Source organism: Cheilinus undulatus, linkage group 16 (assembly GCF_018320785.1).
Source record: "Cheilinus undulatus linkage group 16, ASM1832078v1, whole genome shotgun sequence".
In the NCBI taxonomy this organism is placed as follows: Eukaryota; Metazoa; Chordata; class Actinopteri; order Labriformes; family Labridae; genus Cheilinus; species Cheilinus undulatus.
Window position 1 is genome coordinate 45367712 of NC_054880.1, and position 19346 is coordinate 45387057.

Here is a 19346-nt window from a genome sequence, read left to right on the forward strand (position 1 = left end):
TGATTTGACATTTGCTAATGTGTCGATGTGGGAAGGCATGAGGAATTTGAGTAAAAACCGTAGACTGTAAAAATAAGTGGACAAAGCCTGTGTGACATCAGCCGTCTGCTTACAATAGGTGGCCTCAAACAGCTCTTGAAGCCAATCTGTGGAGGCTTCCATATTGAAATCGCTGTCTCGACCGAATTTTGGATCAATCTAAAAGTCTGCACACTAAGCACAACTTCCTGTCAGCTAGCTAGCTAGCATTCTGGTTGACAGAAAGGTAGCTCCTACCTGTGAAGCCATCTGTCAATCAAATGAGGTGAGCCAATCAGTGTGCAGTGAGGTTTTTCCCAAGCAGCAACCTTCCTGTCCTGAAAAATAAAACCAATGTGGAAATGCAAAAAATTGCAATACTGAGAGTGTCCACTTGAGGCTGGCTGCAGGAACACGCAAAGTCCCATCTGGACACCTGTATGGCATCCCATTCTTCAACCAGCATTGGTCACCAGTCAGCCAACGTGGTTGCGTTGGACACTCTGGCGCCAACAGCACGCCCAAGCTGATCCAACAAATGTTCAATGGGGTTCAGGTCAGGACTGCTGGCAGGACATCCCAGCCTCTCCACTCCCAAGTTCTGGAGGAAGTTTCTGATAAACCCAACTCTGTGGGGGCCAGCTAGGTCATCTTGGGATAGAGTTTGGTCCCAGACTGTGGAGGTATGGGATTACCACTGGTTCCAGAATCTCATCAGGGTATCTCTCTGCATTGAGGTTGCTTCCAATGATGCCAGTCAGGCACCTGATTGTTAACACCTGGGGGAACCAGAAGCTCAAATCAAGAGTCAGTACTAACAGCAAGGTAAGCCGTTTGGCGTTGGCTGATTGTCCTCCAGGATTTTCCCACATTTTGCTGGATTGATTTTAACCTCTACCTTTACAAGCCTTCCAGGGTGAGCTGCTGAGAAGCATCCCTACAGCATGATGCTGCCACCACCGTGCTTCACAGTGGGGATGGTGTGTTTATGTACCGTGTTTAGTGTCCACCAAACACAGCGTGATGTCCATTGGCCGAATAGCAGCATACCCACCAAAATCTTTGATGACAAATCGCGACCCAAATTTACAATACTTTTCAACAATTTAGGTTTAAATAAATAAAAATGTTGCACATAAGATCTTTGATGGAACTGAATTTAGGATAGGAACAAGAGCCAGGACAAAACACACATTTTACACCCTCTTTCCCCATGATAATATGTAAATGTTAGCCAATTTTCCAAAGATCTTGAGAAATTACTTCATTAACATGATAAAAGCATCTTTTTATTGCAGAAATTAGGGCTGGGCAATGACTCAAAAATTAGATGAAATTGCAAAATGGCCTGCTGCAATGTGTTAAAATACCACTTTTTTGCAACAGCAGCAGCAGCAGAGGTGTTATGCATGACATATTCAATCATTAGAGTGCAATTGTTTTTTAGATTAGTCAAAAAAAATCTCAGGAGCTCAGTGAATTCCAGCGTGGTACTGTGATAGGATGCTACCTGTACAACAAGTCCAGTGGTGAAATTTCCTGGCTCCTAAATATTCCACAGTCAACTGTCAGTGGTATTATAACAAAGTGGAAGCCATTGGGAACCACAGCAACTCAGCCACTAAGCGGTAGGCCACGTAAAATGACGGAGCAGGGTCAGTAGATGCTGAGGTCATAGTGCGCAGAGGTTGCCAACTTTCTGCAGAGTCAATGGCTACAGACCTCCAAACTTCATGTGGCCTTCAGATTAACTCAAGAACAGTGGTAGAGAGCTTCATGGAATGGGTTTTCATGGCCGAGCAGCTGCATCCAAGCCATACATCACCAAGTGCAATGCAAAGCATCAGATGCAGTGGTGTAAAGCATGCCGCCACTGGACTCTAGAGCAGTGGAGACGCCTTCTCTGGAGTGACGAATGGCGCTTCTCTGTCTGGCAATCTGATGGACCAGTCTGGGTTTGGCGGTTGCCAGGAGAACGGTACTTGTCTGACTGCATTGTGCCAAGTGTAAAGTTTGGTGTGGGCTTATTTTTCAGGAGCTGGGCTTGGCCCCTTAGTTCCAGTCAAAGGAACTCTGAATGCTTCAGCATACCAAGAGATTTTGGACAATTCCATGCTCCCAACTTTGTGGGAACAGTTTGGGGATGGCCCCTTCCTGTTCCAACATGACTGTGCACCAGTGCACAAAGCAAGGTCCATAAAGACATGGATGAGAGAGTTTGGTGTGGATCAACTTGACCGGCCTGCACAGAGTCCTGACCTCAACCTGACAGAACACCGTTGGGATGAAGTAGAGTGGAGACTGAGAGCCAGGCCTTCTGGTCCAACATCAGTGTGTGACCTCACAAATGCACTTCTGGAGGAATGGTGAAAAATTCCCATAAACACACTCCTAAACCTTGTGGAAAGCCAGAAGAGTTGAAGCTGTTATAGCTGCAACGTCATATTAAACCCTATAGATTAAGAATGGGATGTCACTTAAGTTCATATGTTTGTCAAGGCAGGTGAGCGAATACTTTTGGCAACATAGTGTATGTTGAAATTGGGCCTTCAAATTGACCCAATATTACAATAAAAAAGCAGTACGGTTGCATGTTCTTCATAGACTTTTGCCACCATTTTCTTCCAGACAGAAATCCACGACCCATTTCTGGGTCTCGACCCACCATTTAAGAAACACTGGATTCAAGAACTTTCTCCCTCTTGACCATGGAGTCTCCCACAGTCCTTCTGGTGAACTCTAGTCCAGATTGAATCTGAGTTTTCTCCAACACTGTCTTTCTCTTTCCTACTCTTCCACAAAGCTCTGACTGGTGAAGAACCCAGCCAACAGTTGATGTCTGCAGAGTCTCTCCATCTCAGCTGCAACTCCTTCAGTGATAAGAGTCTCTGACTTTTCAAGAACACTTTTCTGAGTCCCTTCATGGTGCAATGGAAGCCATGACGTCCCAGGTACAAGTGTCTTTATTCTACAGTCACTTGTGTCCTTGTGATCCATGAGACTTGAGACTACTAGCACCAACGGCTGGAGCTCTGTTGAATTAGATCCATTTTCTATACCGCTTACCCCGTTGGGGGTTGTGGGCGGCTGGCGCCTATCCCAGCTGTAATTGGGCGAGAGGTGACGTACAATAAGGCACGCTCACACTCATGGCCAATTTAGAGTCACCAATTAACCTAACGAGCATGTTTTTGGTGGTGGGAGGAAGCTGGGGTACCTGGAGAGAACCCACACATGCACAGGGAGAACATGAAGACTCTGCCCAGAAAGGCCCTGACTGGGAAGCGAACCAGGGACCTGCTTGCTGTAAGGGAACAGCACTAACCCCTGCACCGCCACGCAGCCCTTGAATTAGGTCAGTCACTTTAAAGGGGGTAAATTACTTTGTAGAAATCTGTTTCCACTTTGACATGAAAAAGTTTATTCTTTTTGTCAGAACAGCCAAATTTTATCGACCATGCTTGATTTATAAAATCATCAAAAGGCTAAAACATTGATACTTTATACATGCACTGTAGATTCACATGTCAGATACCGCTGTAATGCATTCTGGGTAGTCGTGTCAAATGGTTACATTGTTCCCTCTTTAGAGTGTCCTCCTTTAAAGTCTTTGTCAGATTAATTTTTATTTTAAGTTCATTTAATTTAGATCGAAGAACAAAAATTTCATACCATTACCCAGAATGCATTGCACAACAATAGAAGTCAACATGTGAGTCTAATTTTTAAAGGTTCTCAAAGTGTAGAAGTCAAGCGGTTTGTCTTTGCAGAACATGCGTGTAAAAGACTTCAGTGTACTTCGAATAACGCTGATGAATCTGGGTTCCCTGAAGTGCAACACAGCTGATGATCCAGCAGGGGGAGGCAGAGAGCTTAAAGATTCAGGAAATGTAGAAGAAAAAAGAAATGAAGCAAACTTGTTGGTATAAGTAGAAAAGAAAATAGGCCTCTGCTTAAATAACTGAAGCATTCTCAACATGTTCCAGCAAGAATACAACTTTTCATAGCATTCTAGTATTTATTTATTTGTATATTTTTATTAATGGTTAGACATTAAATTTAAATTTGAGACTTCCCTTCACACAGAGAAGAGACTTATAATTGTTCTGTTTTGGTAAAGTGCACTCTGGCCTGATCTTAATCAGTGTGAGTTACAACAATCATCATAGTTACTGTAAGTGTCTGTCTTTATGCACCATGCTGAATCAGATGATGTGCAGTACATAATGGAAAATAAATGTTTTGACATTAGAGGCACAGTTTAGTGAGCATCCTGACACAGAGCCTCTTTATTTTCTGCCTTTCAGTAGCCTTGACTGCCCTCCAGGGTTGATTTCATGTCATTAAGAGAATAAGTCATCTTCAAACATCAGAAAAGCCAAGCACCGAGCCGTGATTCTGCAGCCAGGGTCATGTGGACTTGTCAGCTGCCTGCTGGGGCTTTCTGACGGCTGCTGTGAAACTCACTCACTCATTATTGGGTATTTCCCAGGAGATGACAGCTCTGATCTGGCTTTGACATAGAAGTTTAACCTCTGGCACATTTTTAAACCGATGGCCCTTTTATTAACCCTTGTTTGCTAGTCCTGCAAAGTGTCTGTAGATCACCGCCTCCTCCTTATTGTCTCAGTCACTGTTCTATCTTTTAACCCCTCAGTACATAAAAGTCAGTGTCTCATTTCATCTCACTTAAGAGAATAACCCCACTGTTCTTCTCTTCATCTTGCAGTGCTTTGAATCTGTTGGTGTAAACTTTGTTCTGTCAGAGATCTGTTAGCTGACTTTCTCCTCCTCTTAGCAAAGATCAGACTAAAAAATAAAGACCCTGTCTAGGGCTGAGCCATGCAAACATAATAAACTATAAAAATGATCAAAATCTGCAGCTTTTACTACAATAATTGCGCAAAAAGTAACAAAGTTCCAACACACATAAAAGCAGTTGCCAATTGCAAACTTAATCATGATTATCTACCAGGAGAAATGTATTACATATATGGGAAGGTAAAAATCACTGTCTCTCAAAATTCTACTAACTTCCCACAAATGTAATAAAACGTGAAAAATGGTGTCATCTTTGTTTATTGCAGCCTTTTTATATCTGTAAGTGTGTTCAACTCAGCTGAAGATGAAGTCCCATCAAAAAACAGTCAGTTTTTGCTCGCCATGAAACAGGAAGTTTTTCCACAGTCTCAAACACTGGTAGAGCCATGAATCTTAGCTCCACATTTTTGAATAAGAAAAAGGAAAGGTTTTTGGGGGCAGTTTGTGCAGAAGTTACCACAGCAATTGGCCAGCAGGTGTCAGTAAATCCACTTCTTTGTCTACTTGGAAAGATTCCTGTCTCTCTTAAAGGTACACTGTGTAAAATTTGGCATTTTAGCGACATCTAGCTTTCAGATTTTAGAATGAGCCGATCTGTCACCGATCTGCGACCCGCGGTAATGTAAATTTAAAAAGCGAAAGTTTAAAGGGGATGATTGTGCACTTATTTTAACATACTTCACATAAATATATAAACATTATATCCCATGTACACTGTTTCTGCTCGGCGAAATGCTGCCAACACATTGTACCTTTAAGAAAAAGAGGATGTGGTCCAGTCTCTTCTGATGCTAGCAAGGAAAACAATAATGGTGAAATGGATCATGGATGACCCTCCAACTGTTACTATGTGGAAGTCTCAGATCTCAGGGGTTGTTACCTTGGGAAAACTTGGACACATGTTGATGGAAGGACTCATCTTTTTCAGCAGAAATGGAAGAAGCCACTGGAACAGTTGGGACTTGACTATAATTTGGACCTTAATAAAAAAAATACAGCGGACAATTATGGGATTTGTGGATCTTGAGTAATGGACATGAGAGCATCTGAAGCCCATAATTTTAGTTACTTTGCAAGTGCAGTGTCCTGTTTGATTTTATTATCTATGTCACAACACATTTTAGTTTATGGGCTATCCAGACTTGTAGCTCTATTATTATTTGTTTGTGTGTTTACTTTGTTCTGTTAAAAACTCAATAAACAGAATTTACAAAAAAAAAAAAAAAAAACAGAAAAGGAGAGGATTGATATCAGTTTTAGAAAATTGTGCAACATCCACTCAGTTCTTGAATTAAGCTGTCAGATGAGTTTAATGTAATTAAAATCTAGTTAATTTTTCAGTTTATAGAAAGCTGAAAAAAAAAAACACTTTTTGCAAAACTCACAGGACGAGGTTATGCTTGCTCTCCCTATGAAAGCAAGCTACGACTACTAAACAGGGAGCAAACTACCTGAGACTAAGATAATATTTTGAGTGATATGAGTTATTATAAAACAGTTAAAAATGTGTAAACAGTGTTTATGTACATCACTATAATTTCCTCAGAGGGCTGTTTTGACACATTTTAACTCTACCAGTGTTTTAAGACTACTTCCTGTTTAATGGCGAACAAAAAAAATTGCCATAACTAAATTTTTGAGTAACCCTGCAAAGCAGATGGATTCGCTTGTTTCTGTGTTTCTCACTGGTGAATCCATCTAGCTCCCGTCGGAACCATTTGGGCCCAGTTAGAAAGTGACAGGACCAATCAGAGTCGTGACGTAAGCAAGCAGCGACAAAAGATCGTGCAATTATGGCGGAAGAGATTAATGTGAATGCTGCTAAAGTGCCAGTTTTATCAGAACTTTTCAAAAACGAGAAAAAGTTGTGTACTGACATGTCTACAGTCGCCATGGTTTGTGTTATGCAGTTCTCTGTGGAGTTTACACCTCGGCAGGGGCTATGACGCCACATGTTTCGTTGCTCTGATTGGCCCATAAAGATGTGACAGACAAAACGTTCATCCAATCACCCTATGATTTTTGTTTTTCCAAAGGCTCTGCCCTTTCCCAAACACTGTCTATGGGAAGTTTACCAGATAGATGAGTGAAACAAATCCAGGTTAGTCAGGTTAGTTTAGATAGATAGATAGCAAGATAGATAGATAGATAGATAGATAGATAGACAGATAGATAGATAGATAGATAGATAGACAGATAGCTAGATAGATAGATAGATAGATAGATAGACAGATAGATAGATAGATAGATAGATAGATAGATAGATAGATAGATAGATAGATAGATAGATAGATAGATAGATAGATAGACAGATAGATAGATAGATAGATAGATAGATAGATAGATAGATAGTCATTTATTGTCATTGCATGGTAAAAACACAATGAAATTATGTCTGACAGTCTTCTCTGTAGTAGCAAACACAGTTGTCCAAGAGGGGGTTAGAAATCTGCAGCCTCACATCATTCATCCCACTGGTGAGGGAGCGGGCACCCAGGAGAAGAAGCTTGGTACAACAGGTTTGTGTTGGACCGTTCTTAGCCAAGCCTTGCTCAGTTTGTTTGCCCCGCTTCCACCTTTTCCCACAACCTCATCTCCCCATCTCTCGCCTCCTCCCCACCGGCTGTAGGTGTTGTGCTGCTCAGCATCCTCCTCCTTTCAGTCCCTGAGTGCCCCGTTCTCCGGATAATCTCCGTCGAGAAAGATGTAAACTCTGTGGGCACGCTGTCAGTTCTGGTGTAAGTGTAGGGCTTTGTTTTGCTGCTAGTGATGGTTGTTGGGCCGCTGCGTTTGTACGCACTGCCCCATGCTTCCTTAATAGGTAGCATTCAGTTTTTGGGGTGACTTGAGCTCAAGCTGACTTGAATACAGTGGCAGCTGTAAAAAGGCTACAACAAACAACAATGCTACAGACATTTATTTTCATGTTTCATCTTACATTTGTGGGAAATGATTACAATTTTTAAAGCCAGGGGTTTTTACCTTCCCACAAATGTAATAAATCCCTTTTAATATAAGAAATAATAATAATAAATCCCTGTAAATGTCACACTTAAAACTTTTGTGGGAAGTTTGTTATTCCTTTTGCAGCAGGAAACTGCTATTTAGTGGGATTATGATATTAAAGCTGCAGATTTGTATTACATTTGTGGTTCATCACCTAAAGTCAAAAGGCGTCACATTTGTTGGTTTGGGCCAAAGCTCATTTAAAATGGACTGAGGCAAAATGGAAAACTGTTCTGTGGTCAGATGAATCAAAACTAGATTATTTGGGGGGTGGGGAGACTATGTACACTGTGTCCTGTGGACTAAAGAGGAGAGGGAGCATCCAGCTTGTTCTCCTGGCTCAGTTCTAAAGCCTGCATCTCTGATGGTATGGGGTTGCATTAGTGCCTATGGCATGGCAGCTCTAACATCTGGAGAGGAACTATCAATGCTGAGAAGTAGAGAGAGCTTTTAGAGCAACATAAGCTCCCATCCAGACAACGTCTCTTTCAGGGAAGGCCTTGACAACACTAAATAACACGCTGAAACCATTGCAATTGGCTTTAAAAAAGATGAGCCCAGGTGTTGAACTGACCTGCCTGAAGTCCAGACCTTTAACCAGCAGAAAACAGATCCTTAAATGAAAATTCTAGCAAAGAAGACCCACAGTTGAGCAGCTAGAATCAGACAAGAATGGGACAAAATTTCTCTCCCAACTGGTCTCCTCGCTTCCCAGATGTCTACAGGCTGCTGTTAAAAGAAGAGGGGATGCTACACAGTGGTAAACATGGCCCTGTCCATACTTTTTTGACATGTGTTGCTGCTATTAAATTCAAAATGAGTTATTAGTTTTCACTTAAAATGACACAAAACCTGATCCAAATTGTAATTAATGAGATGTAATTTGACTTAAACAGAAACACATCTTCGCTCAGACTTGCTTTGAGTCAGAGGAGTTAGGAGAAGCAGGATGAGAGACGTAAACGTCTCAGACCACGCTCCAAGCATCTGTCCATCTACGGATATAAAAAACAGAATCATGCAGCAGATGTGTTTGTGTGACTTTCCTGATGAGTCCCTTGGCTGGCCCTGAACTTTCAGAGCTCCACATTTGTCCAGCAGGGGTCAATGTTTCCTCTGAGAGAGCGGCTGTGACTTCAGCAGTGAGAAAGACCAGAGAGTCCAGGACACCAGTGAAGTGTGCATTTACTAGTATATAAAAGTCTGGAGACCAGGGGGAAATCAGATGCTTTTGTTTTTACTTTTAAAGCAATCATTTTAAATGCACCAGCTTACATTTGAGCAGATTTCTTCTGAAATATCTCTTATTTAACACCTTATTTATCATGCCTAAGGGATGCATGCTACCAAATGACAAATTAAGAAAACAGACCATGTTTAATTGTTCAATTTCAAGTTATCCGGACCAATAATAACTTCATTAGTGCTCACACAGTGGACCGGTTCTTATGCAGCCTCTTTTAAAATGTGCATTTCTCTGTTAGACTTTTGAATTAGACCTGCAGGACCAAGCCAGCTCTAAAAAGCCTGAGAGTGAGCCGTCACTGTGCAGTAGAGGTGACAAGACTCTAGACTCTTACAGGTTGTGGAGCAGCAGCAGGATGACTGATGGCTGCAGGAGGATCATCATCATCATCGAGCAGCTCAGAGAGTTTAAACTGTGGAGACAGAGGGGAGACTATCAGAGCATACTCTGTGCACCATGCCTGTCATGAAGCTACAGTAAACTAGCAGCCTGCAGCATCAGAGATGCAAACATTATAACTTCAGTTATGGACTTCAGAACTTAAGACATAAATTCATTACTCAAATTTGTTCTCAATGTGTAAAATTAAGACATTCTGCAGAAGCTATCCTTTAATTTTTGGGATTAGAAACAATAGAACTATAGAATATCAATACTGGAGTTTAAATCTGTTTTTGTGACTCCAAATATGGGCAAGAAAAGGACTGAGTAAAATATCAGATTTAACAACATTTGTGGAAAAATGTCTAACATATCCCAGGAAACACTTCTTTAAATATTTACAACTGAGAAGTTTCATATACACTATATTGCCAAAAGTATTCACTCACCTGCCTTGACAAACATATGAACTTAAGTGACATCTCATTCTTAATCCATAGGGTTTAATATGACGTCAGTCCACCCTTTGTAGCTATAACAGCTTCAACTCTTCTGGCTTTCCACTAGGTTTAGGAGTGTGTTTATGGGAATTTTTCACCATTCCTCCAGAAGTGCATTTGTGAGGTCACACACTGATGTTGGACAAGAAGGCCTGGCTCTCAGTCTCCACTCTAAATCATCCCAAAGGTGTTCTATGGGGTTGAGGTCAGGACTCTGTGCAGGCCAGTCAAGTTGATCCACACCAAACTCTCTCCTCCATGTCTTTATGGACCTTGCTTTGTGCACTGGTGCACAGTCATGTTGGAACAGGAAGGGGCCATCCCCAAACTGTTCCCACAAAGTTGGGAGCATGGAATTGTCCAAAATCTCTTGGTATGCTGAAGCATTCAGAGTTCCTTTGACTGGAACTAAGGGGCCAAGCCCAGCTCCTGAAAAACAAGCCCACACCATAATCCCCCCTCCACCAAACTTTACACTTGGCACAATGCAGTCAGACAAGTACCGTTCTCCTGGCAACCGCCAAACCCAGACTGGTCCATCAAATTGCCAGATGGAGAAGCATGATTGATCACTCCAGAGAAGTTGTCTCCACTGCTCTAGAGTCCAGTGGCGGCGTGCTTTACACCACTGCATCTGATGCTTTGCATTGCACTTGGTGATGTATGGCTTGGATGCAGCTGCTCGACCATGGAAACCCATTCCATGAAGCTCTCTACCACTGTTCTTGAGATAATCTGAAGGCCACATGAAGTTTGGAGGTCTGTAGCCACTGAAAGTTGGTGACCTCTGCGCACTATGCACCTCAGCATCCTCTGACCCCGCTCCGTCATTTTACGTGGTCTACCACTTGGTGGCTGAGTTGCTGTGGTTCCCAATGGCTTCCACTTTGTTATAATACCACTGACAGTTGACTGTGGAATATTTAGGAGCCAGGAAATTTCACCACTGGACTTGTTGCACAGGCGGCATCCTATCACAGTACCACGCTGGAATTCACTGAGCTCCTGAGAGCGAGCCATTCTTTCACAAATGTTTGTAGAAACAGTCTGCATGCCTAGGTGATGATATTATACACCTGTGGCCATGGGAGTGATTGGGACATCTGATTTCACCTATTTGGATGGGTGAGTGAATACTTTAGGCAATGTAGTGTATCTGAGGCAACCCAATCACTAACCATTCCAGCTCTTTCAGCCTTAGAAGAAATTATGATCAAGAAAGCAATGGTTTGATCTCATTAATATAGAGGTGGCTTACATTTGGTTCGAATGAATCCTCTGTACCAAAACTGGAGACATGGAAGTTAAACTTGAATGTCCATCCATTTTCCTGTTGGCGGTCACGGGGTCTGGAGCCTATCCCAGCTGTGATTTGGCAAGACGCGGGTAAACCCTGGACTGGTCGCCAGTCAGTCGCAGGGCTGACATGTAGAGCCAGACAATCAAGCATGCTCACATTCACACCTACGGCCAATTAGGAGTCACCAATTAACCTAACGACCATGCAAACCCCACACAGAAAGGCCCTGACCGGGAAGTGAACCAGGGACCTTCTTGCTGCTGGGCCACCGTGCAGTCCTACACTTGAATGTGAACATAAAGATTGGAACAAGATCTGTGAGAAGGTTCAAACAAAAACTAGCAATACCAATTTAAAGCTTCTGTAATATAATTGGCTAACGCAGACTTACATAACGCTGTTAATTCCATAAATATAACAACAATAAACCTGACACATGTTTTAAATGCAGAGATTTCCAAACAACTTGCAATGCATTAGGGAATGTACTGAAATCCAAACATTTTGGAGGAAAGTTGTAAATATTCCTTTAGAATCTAAAATGATATTGTTGCATCTTTAGCCATCAAATCTCAAGTTAAGGAAAAAAAAGAAGAAAAGTTGATGATTTTACTATACTTCAGGCAAAACGAATGATAGCTATCAACTGGAAGGAAACTGTTGCACCTACATTAGGTGCTTTAAAGTGTGGTAAACGGTATGTTGACGGAGAGAATAACATCTATCCTGAAAAATAAATTGCAGATTTACAAGAAAATATGGAAATCATTTGAGGAATTCATTAAAAATGGCAACCTAGGAGAGCTTCTACAGGAGCGAAACTGAGAATAAGATATCTAGAGAAACAAAGTGAAAAAAAAAACAGAACAGATGGAGCAGGAAAAAAGGTTAGGAACCACTGATCTAAACAGATGAGAAACAGAGTCATTAATGTCTGCCAGTCTGGAAAGGGTTACATAGCCATATCTGAGCCTTTAGGACACCAGCAACCATGGTGAGAGCCATTATCCACAAATGGAGAAAACTCAGACCAGTGGGGAATCTTCCCAGGAGTGGCCGCCTGCCGGAATGACTCCAAGAGTGCATCAGTGACTTATCTAAGGGGTCACAGAAGAATCCAGAACAACATCTGAAGACCTGCAGGCTTCCTCAACTCAGTTAAGGTCAGAGTTCATGACTCAACAATAAGAGAGAGACTAGGCAAACATGGCTAACATGGTTTGTGAAGAGTTGTTTGGTCCTCTTCTTGGAGGGTTGCATCTTCAAAAGAGAAAAGTTGGAGAAAACACACCTCAGACTCTTTAAAGGTGAAGAGGTCCAACTCTCACCTGCCCGGTGGTCCAACAGGAGACAGACCAGATGGTGGTCTTCTCTGTAGATTTGCTCTTTAGTGTCAAAAACCCAGAAGGTGACAGTCATCAGGGGGGTCTCCTGTAGAGTTGAGAGTCCACAGACGCTCTGGGCCGAGAGCCACCAGCTCTGGGATGCAGTATGGGAGTCTTCTTATTGTTGCTGTGGCTCAGCACAGAGACCTCTGCACCTTTACAAAGAAATAAAGAGTAGTTTTTTAGATTTACACTTTAAACCATGTAATCATGCTCCTGGCTCTCCTGACCTTTGAGAAAGAGTTGCATGCAGTCCACAGATTCCCAGCTCCTCATATGGATCTATTTTCTAGAAAAGGAAAAGAAGAAATAAAGTTACTAAGTGTATTGAGTTAACTCCATGCATGAAATCTGGTACACATATCAAATCCATAGCTGTTAAAAACCCCATGTGCCCCACCTTAAAGCTCAATGTCTATTATTTTTGTTTGAGATTGAAATTTCTGTGATTTTGCCCCTTTCCAGGGAACTTCAGGAGACAAGAAACATCATAGTTAACACTGCAAGGAGGCCAGCCATATCCACCTGAAGCCAGACGTAGAAAAACCTAGATGTTTTCATCAGCAGCATGGCGACCTTAAAGTTTACGATGTCTTTGTGTGAAAATTACAACTTTTTATACTTAATCTGAACTGTAACTATAGCCCAAACACACATTTACTTGGGTTATTGCCTTTTAACTATCAGTTGCAGTTCCTACCCTGCTGGTCAAATCCAGTTCTAATTTGATAAGATAAACTCTAAGACCTTTACCATGAATTCCACAAGTCTAAAAATACTATCGTTGCCTTGGAAATGCCTTCCTTGTCATGTTTTTAAGGAGCTTAAATACTCATGCAGTAAACACAAATAGCACACACAAACCCAGAGCTGAATTTAAAACTTGGATAGTAGTATTCTCAGTGACCCAGTACTTGAAGCATGCTTTTTAAAGCCAGCCAAACAGGCTGGGTGGTCAAATTGATTTCAACCCATGAATTGGGATGCCATGCACTGATAAGATAAGATAAGCCTTGTGACAAATAGCAGAGTTTTTTTTTTTTTTTATGAAGACGCTGCAGCTGTAGAATGCTCTGCAGCTGAGCAACATTCCAGCATGCACCACACCCTGGATATGGCCACAAGTACGCACTCATTGCCAGCACAAACATGGCAGTGCCTTTTTCAGAGCGTTTCTCCCTCATTACAAGGAATTTATTTATTTAAACCAAACATTGGTTTTCTGTTTAGTAGATCCGCCTTATGAAGTGATGTTTTAATTGAACAGAGTCCTCACTTCAAAACTAGAACTAGAATAGAGGAGGCCATAGAGCAGTCATACTCAACATGTGATTCTGGAGCCACATGTGGCTCTTTTGTGATGATTTGTGGCTCTTTTGTGATGATTTGTGGCTCTTTTATGTCTTAATTTGAAATATTATTCCCCTGGAAACATTTAAAAAGGGAATATTTGACCTCAGAAGTAATCCATTGCAGGTCACATTAATCAGTTTTTTTCCCACTCTTCTCCAGTAGGCTTTCATTGTCAAACTTGATTGTCAACCTTTTTTTTGCCTTTGTCTCAGTTGCCCTTATTTGCAATTTTGCAATTTGTAATCATTTTTGCTGCTCTTAGCCCATTTTTGTCACTTCTTTTTGCCACTTTCTGCCAATTTTTACCATCTTTATCCCATCTCTGCCATACAGTATATTTTACCACTTTTTGCCTCTTTTATCCTGCATTTTGCAATTTGCATTTCCCCCTTTTTCCCATTTAAGCTGCCTCTTGCCATTAAATGTCCCTTTTTCCCATTTTCCCACCTTTTTGCTGCTTTTTGCCCATTTTAAACACTTTTCAATATTTTTTTGCCGCTTTATGACCATTTTTGCCACCCGTAACGCATTTTTTGTCACTTCTCAACCATTTCTGCCACTTTTTCTCTCCATTTTTGTGACCTTTCACCCAGTTTTTTGCCATTTTATGCCTATTTTTACTTGGTCACCCAATTTTAGCCACGTTTTTGGTGCTTTTAGACCTGTAGTGCTTTTAACCAGCTTTAACTTACTTTTATTGCCATTTTAAACCATTTTTTCACCACTTTTCACCACTTTGAGGCTCTTTGGTAGTGCGGGATTGAGTAACAGTGCCATAGAGTATTAGGAAATATCTGAGATACTGCAAGACATCAGCTTAAAAATTATAATAATATAGGAATGGTTACTCTTTATGTAAAGAAATATGGTGTATATATATATATATATATATATATATATATATATGTATATGGTAGGGATGGGCGTTTGGAAAAACCTGCCAACTCGAGCATCTACGATCTTAACCTTATCTATTGTTGTGCAGCGCAGAGTAAGACGTGTTTAGTCTCTTTATTAAATGCCAACATCAGATCGACTAAAATCCCCGTGATCAACCAATGTCTTAATGACCAATTAATCGATCATTGATTAATTGTTCCCATCCCTAACATATGGTATATATATGGTATATATATATATATATGTATATATATATATGTATATATATATATGTGTGTATATATATATATATATATATATATATATATATATATATATATATATACACAGTATATAAATATGCTATATACCACATATATTCAACTGCTGAAATTCTACATACTGGATCCTTAAAGGGCCACTAAAAATGACCATGGGGGCCTGATCTGGCTCCAGCCCCTCCAACTGAATAGCCTGGTTAAAGGCCATTCCTGATCACAGAATTGCAATAGCATTTTTGGAATATTAAATCCATCTATGCTATGTAATTATCGCCTTTCTTAAACTGTGCATAGTTTGCTGGGGGGGGGGTGCCCAAGTTCCTAAATTGAACTAAATCTGTCCTGTCTGTTCTTGGGCTGAGGATTAGTCTAATGATCTAATTTTTTATCTTGCAGATTTTTAAAAGAAATAGCCATGTGCATCATCAACTTTGAAAAGCTTCAGTGGATAATGTTTTCTAATATGTGGGTTGGTTCAGATGGCTCAGTTGATCATTACATGGCGTTTCACTGAAAGTATGCCTATTAAATCAACACATTCTTGATTATAAACCATCAATATTCAACGGTTGACAGCTGTAGATGTTGTCCAGTTGAGGTAATAAGGCTAGCCTGACTTTACTAGATCCTCTAGAGTGAAGTTCAGTAAACCAGACTGTAACAGTCAATATTAACCTGCATTTAGAGGCGCAGAGTTAAATCTAATAACTTACATGTCGCTGCATCTCTTTATCTTCACTTTTCCAGTTTAATACTAAAACAGCTGGATTAAATTTGACTCAGGCGGGATTTTCAGCCCATCTTTCTGCTCAAAAGCTAACCACCGCTTGTGAACGCTGCGGCACGCGCGCGCCCGCGTACACGACCACCCCCCCACTCCTAGCAGGAACGAGCGCTCGGCGCACACCCCTCTCTCCTCCCCAGGGCGGAAGTGGGTCCATTTTTTTTTCTCAGTCGGATAAGAGCGGCTCGAGGAGCTGCAGCCAGAGCGACACGCGCCCACCAGAGCGCTCTCCTTACGTTAACGTTAATTCGACCGAAGGTAAACAACGGCAACCACGACGAAGCGAGAGAGGTCATAAATGCTTGTACGGTCGCTAGACCGAGTTTTTCGCGGGTGTGGGGCGTCGTATTTCACGGTAGCGGAGAGAAAATCCTGCGCATTCCTCCACGCAGAGACTCGGAGGGAGACCAGCCGACCGACTGAACGGGGAAGGAGCGCTGGAAGCGGCCTCTTCACAAGGTGGACTGGTGCATTGAACCGCAGAAGCTGGTGACACACGTCCACTGTGATCATTTGACTCTATCAGGGATTCTCTTTTTGTTTTTTGATACCTAACTGACCCGAGGCTCACCATGAGATCGTTGCTTTGATGAATAATTTACGGTGCCGCTGTCCGAGGCTCGCGCAGCGACTACCAACCGACCGTTGGCTGCGCCCGGAGCCGTCTAAACGGGCCCCCATGGTGGACTAAAGAGGACGCCATAACAACCAGACGGGCCTGATTGGAAAGCAGATATAAACCAACAGAAACTGTTCCATGAATGCTCGAGTGGCTGCAGAGCCCAGAAGTCATGTTGCCGAAGCGGTGGGGGAGGAGAGACGGAGCCTCCAGTATTTCGACGCCGATTCCGTGTCACTCCAGTTTCAGGTTTATCTTATGAACCTCCAAAAAGTACCTCTGGACATTTTTTTCCCTCCACAGATGCGCCAACATTGTCTTTATTGTCTGGTTGGTCTCTGTGAAAGGATGACGCGGATGTTTCCCTCACAAAACGCCTTATACAACTGAACCAGGCTGAAATGATCTGAAAAGCATAAAGATTTTTCTTTTCTTACCTCAGAAACAATCTTTGAAAAACCGTTTAGTAGAACTGCCTACCTCCTTTTATTCCGTCAGGTCAGAGTTATATAATACAGAGAAGAATCTGTAAGTCTATGAGCACCGTTTTTACTGTTGAACTGACTTTAATACCTCATGAATCTACCTCAGTGCAACTTTGTTTTCTACCAAACATAACGGGCCAATGTGTCCACGAATAAATACCTCAAACTTTTTGCTGCGCGTGTTGTGAACTCAGTCTGCAGATGGCTTCATTTCCAGACTCGGACCTGCAGACGTGCCCGCTCTGCAAGGAGCTGTGTGGCTCTTCTGCTCCTATTTCATCTAGCTCTTCTACCTCCTCATCTTCCTCGCATACCTCTTGCTCCTCCAGCCAGACCTCCAGGAGGCTCCACGTCCTGCCCTGCCTCCACGCCTTCTGCAGGCAGTGCTTGGAAGGTCAGCGGAGTCCCGGGGATCCGCTGAAGCTTAGGTGCCCCACCTGCGACCAGAAGGTGTCCATCTCTGAGTCGGGGGTCGACTCCCTGCCTTCCACCAACTTCCTCTTCAGCAACCTTCTGGATGTGGTGGTGAGCTCCGAGGAGCAGATCCAAAACAAGAACGGTCACCACCACCGGGGAGGTTTAGGTGGAGGCTCATCCAGCTTCCATCTCCCTCATGGAGGCCTGCTGCACCCGCACAACCTTGGGGAGCCTCAGTGCAGCTCTTGTGATGAGGAGAACCCTGCCACGTCTCACTGCATTGACTGCCAGGAGTATTTATGTGACAACTGTGTGCGGGCACACCAAAGGGTGCGTTTGACCAAGGACCACTTCATCGAGCGCCTCGGAGACAACCTCCACCTTGGCCGGATCAATGCCAACAGCAACCCCAGTCAGCCGGGGGTGTCTGTGTCGCTCGCCCAGTCCCTGCAGAACAACTTCGCCCTGCTGTCCCTGTTCCAGGACCGCATGAGCTTCTGCCAACACCATGACAATGAGGTGAGTATGCGTGAGGGTTAAGGATGCACATGCCAGCATGGTGGGACAGAGGGTGGGCTCACTGTTATGATTACCACATCGCAGACAGGGATGGGAATAGGAGGCCTGGCACTCTGGGACTTCTGACAAATGTGAGGATGTCTTGGCATTTTAAAGCATCCTAGCGGACCTGGTGGCGTTCTCACAGTGTCCTATGGGTAATAGCATTATGTGTATAGCATAGAGGCATACTGGGGGCCATATGGCCTGAGGTTCAAAGGGAGCTGAGTGGCTCTTCACCTAGTTCCCTGGAGACAAAAAGGCACGTGTGCTGAGCTGGATTTATGCACACACATACACACATTAATGCTTGGGTACACACACACACAGACACACACACACACTTATAAGCATAGACACATGCAGAGTCTGGTTAATCTGTACCACACCATCCATTCAGGGCAGAAAGAGGCCCCCAGAGTTACTGCACACATGTTTCTATGACTGTTGGAGGTTCTATCCATGGACACATTGTGGAGATCTAGCTTTTTCTCATAATGGAAAAGACAAGTTGGAACTTAGGGCCTAAAGTTCTTTCTTTTTTGAAGAGCATGTGATCAGGGCAGAGGCAACTACAAAGGCCTTAAACAGGAAACCAGCTTCTTCTTGGTTTAGTCATATGGTCAGGAAGAATAACAAATAGCATTTGTAAGGGTTCTTGGAATGTCCTTTTTCTACCACTTCTGGTTCCTGTTAAGACGTTTGCAGAGAGAGCCTCTCCTGCTGCTCTACAGAGCACTTCAAGGCCCCAACAGCATAGTTCAGAAAAATGTTTTACATAAAGGAGACTTTCCAAATGTCTGTCCAACAGACGTTTCTGTGTGTGGTTAGGCACGTCAGGAATATTTCATATTTGTACACTAGTCTATCAGGCTGTATTATAAATTGAATATATGACTCTCAGTCATAAAACAGATGTGTGCCATGTTTACTGTCAAATAACAGAAACAAGTAGACACTTGAATCAGACAATTCAAACTAAAGTGGCCTTCATTAATGATAAACTGATCAGAATTACTCAACAGCTAAGAATCTGAGCATTTGCTAGCTCAAACACATTTTTTTAACTTATTTAATGTTTAGCTTTAGCTTCCTCTGCCTGTGCTGAGCAGACATATTATTAGCTTCTTGGCAAGTGGCCACCTCCTGTCAGCTATTCTGCCATCCCTGTACACAAAACAGTCGAATCATGAATATAGGAGAAATAAAATCACAGCTTCACAATGCCATGTCAAAAGCTTGTGGCCTTTTAGTACTAGGGCTGAACGATCTAATTGCAATTTATTTCCCCAATATTGCAATTTAATATCTGA

The 19346-nt window shown here is 42.5% G+C and overlaps 1 protein-coding gene across 1 annotated transcript in view; it reads left to right on the top strand.

Moving 5' to 3' along the window:
* The first annotated feature begins 16140 nt into the window (after nucleotides 1–16140).
* Nucleotides 16141–19346, top strand: part of trim71 (tripartite motif containing 71, E3 ubiquitin protein ligase) — a 51163-nt gene continuing 47957 nt past the window's right edge. The window contains exon 1 of the mRNA XM_041809065.1: nucleotides 16141–17994. Coding sequence (XP_041664999.1) covers nucleotides 17260–17994 — 735 coding nt within the window. The 5' untranslated portion in view covers nucleotides 16141–17259. The remainder of the gene's footprint in view (nucleotides 17995–19346) is intronic.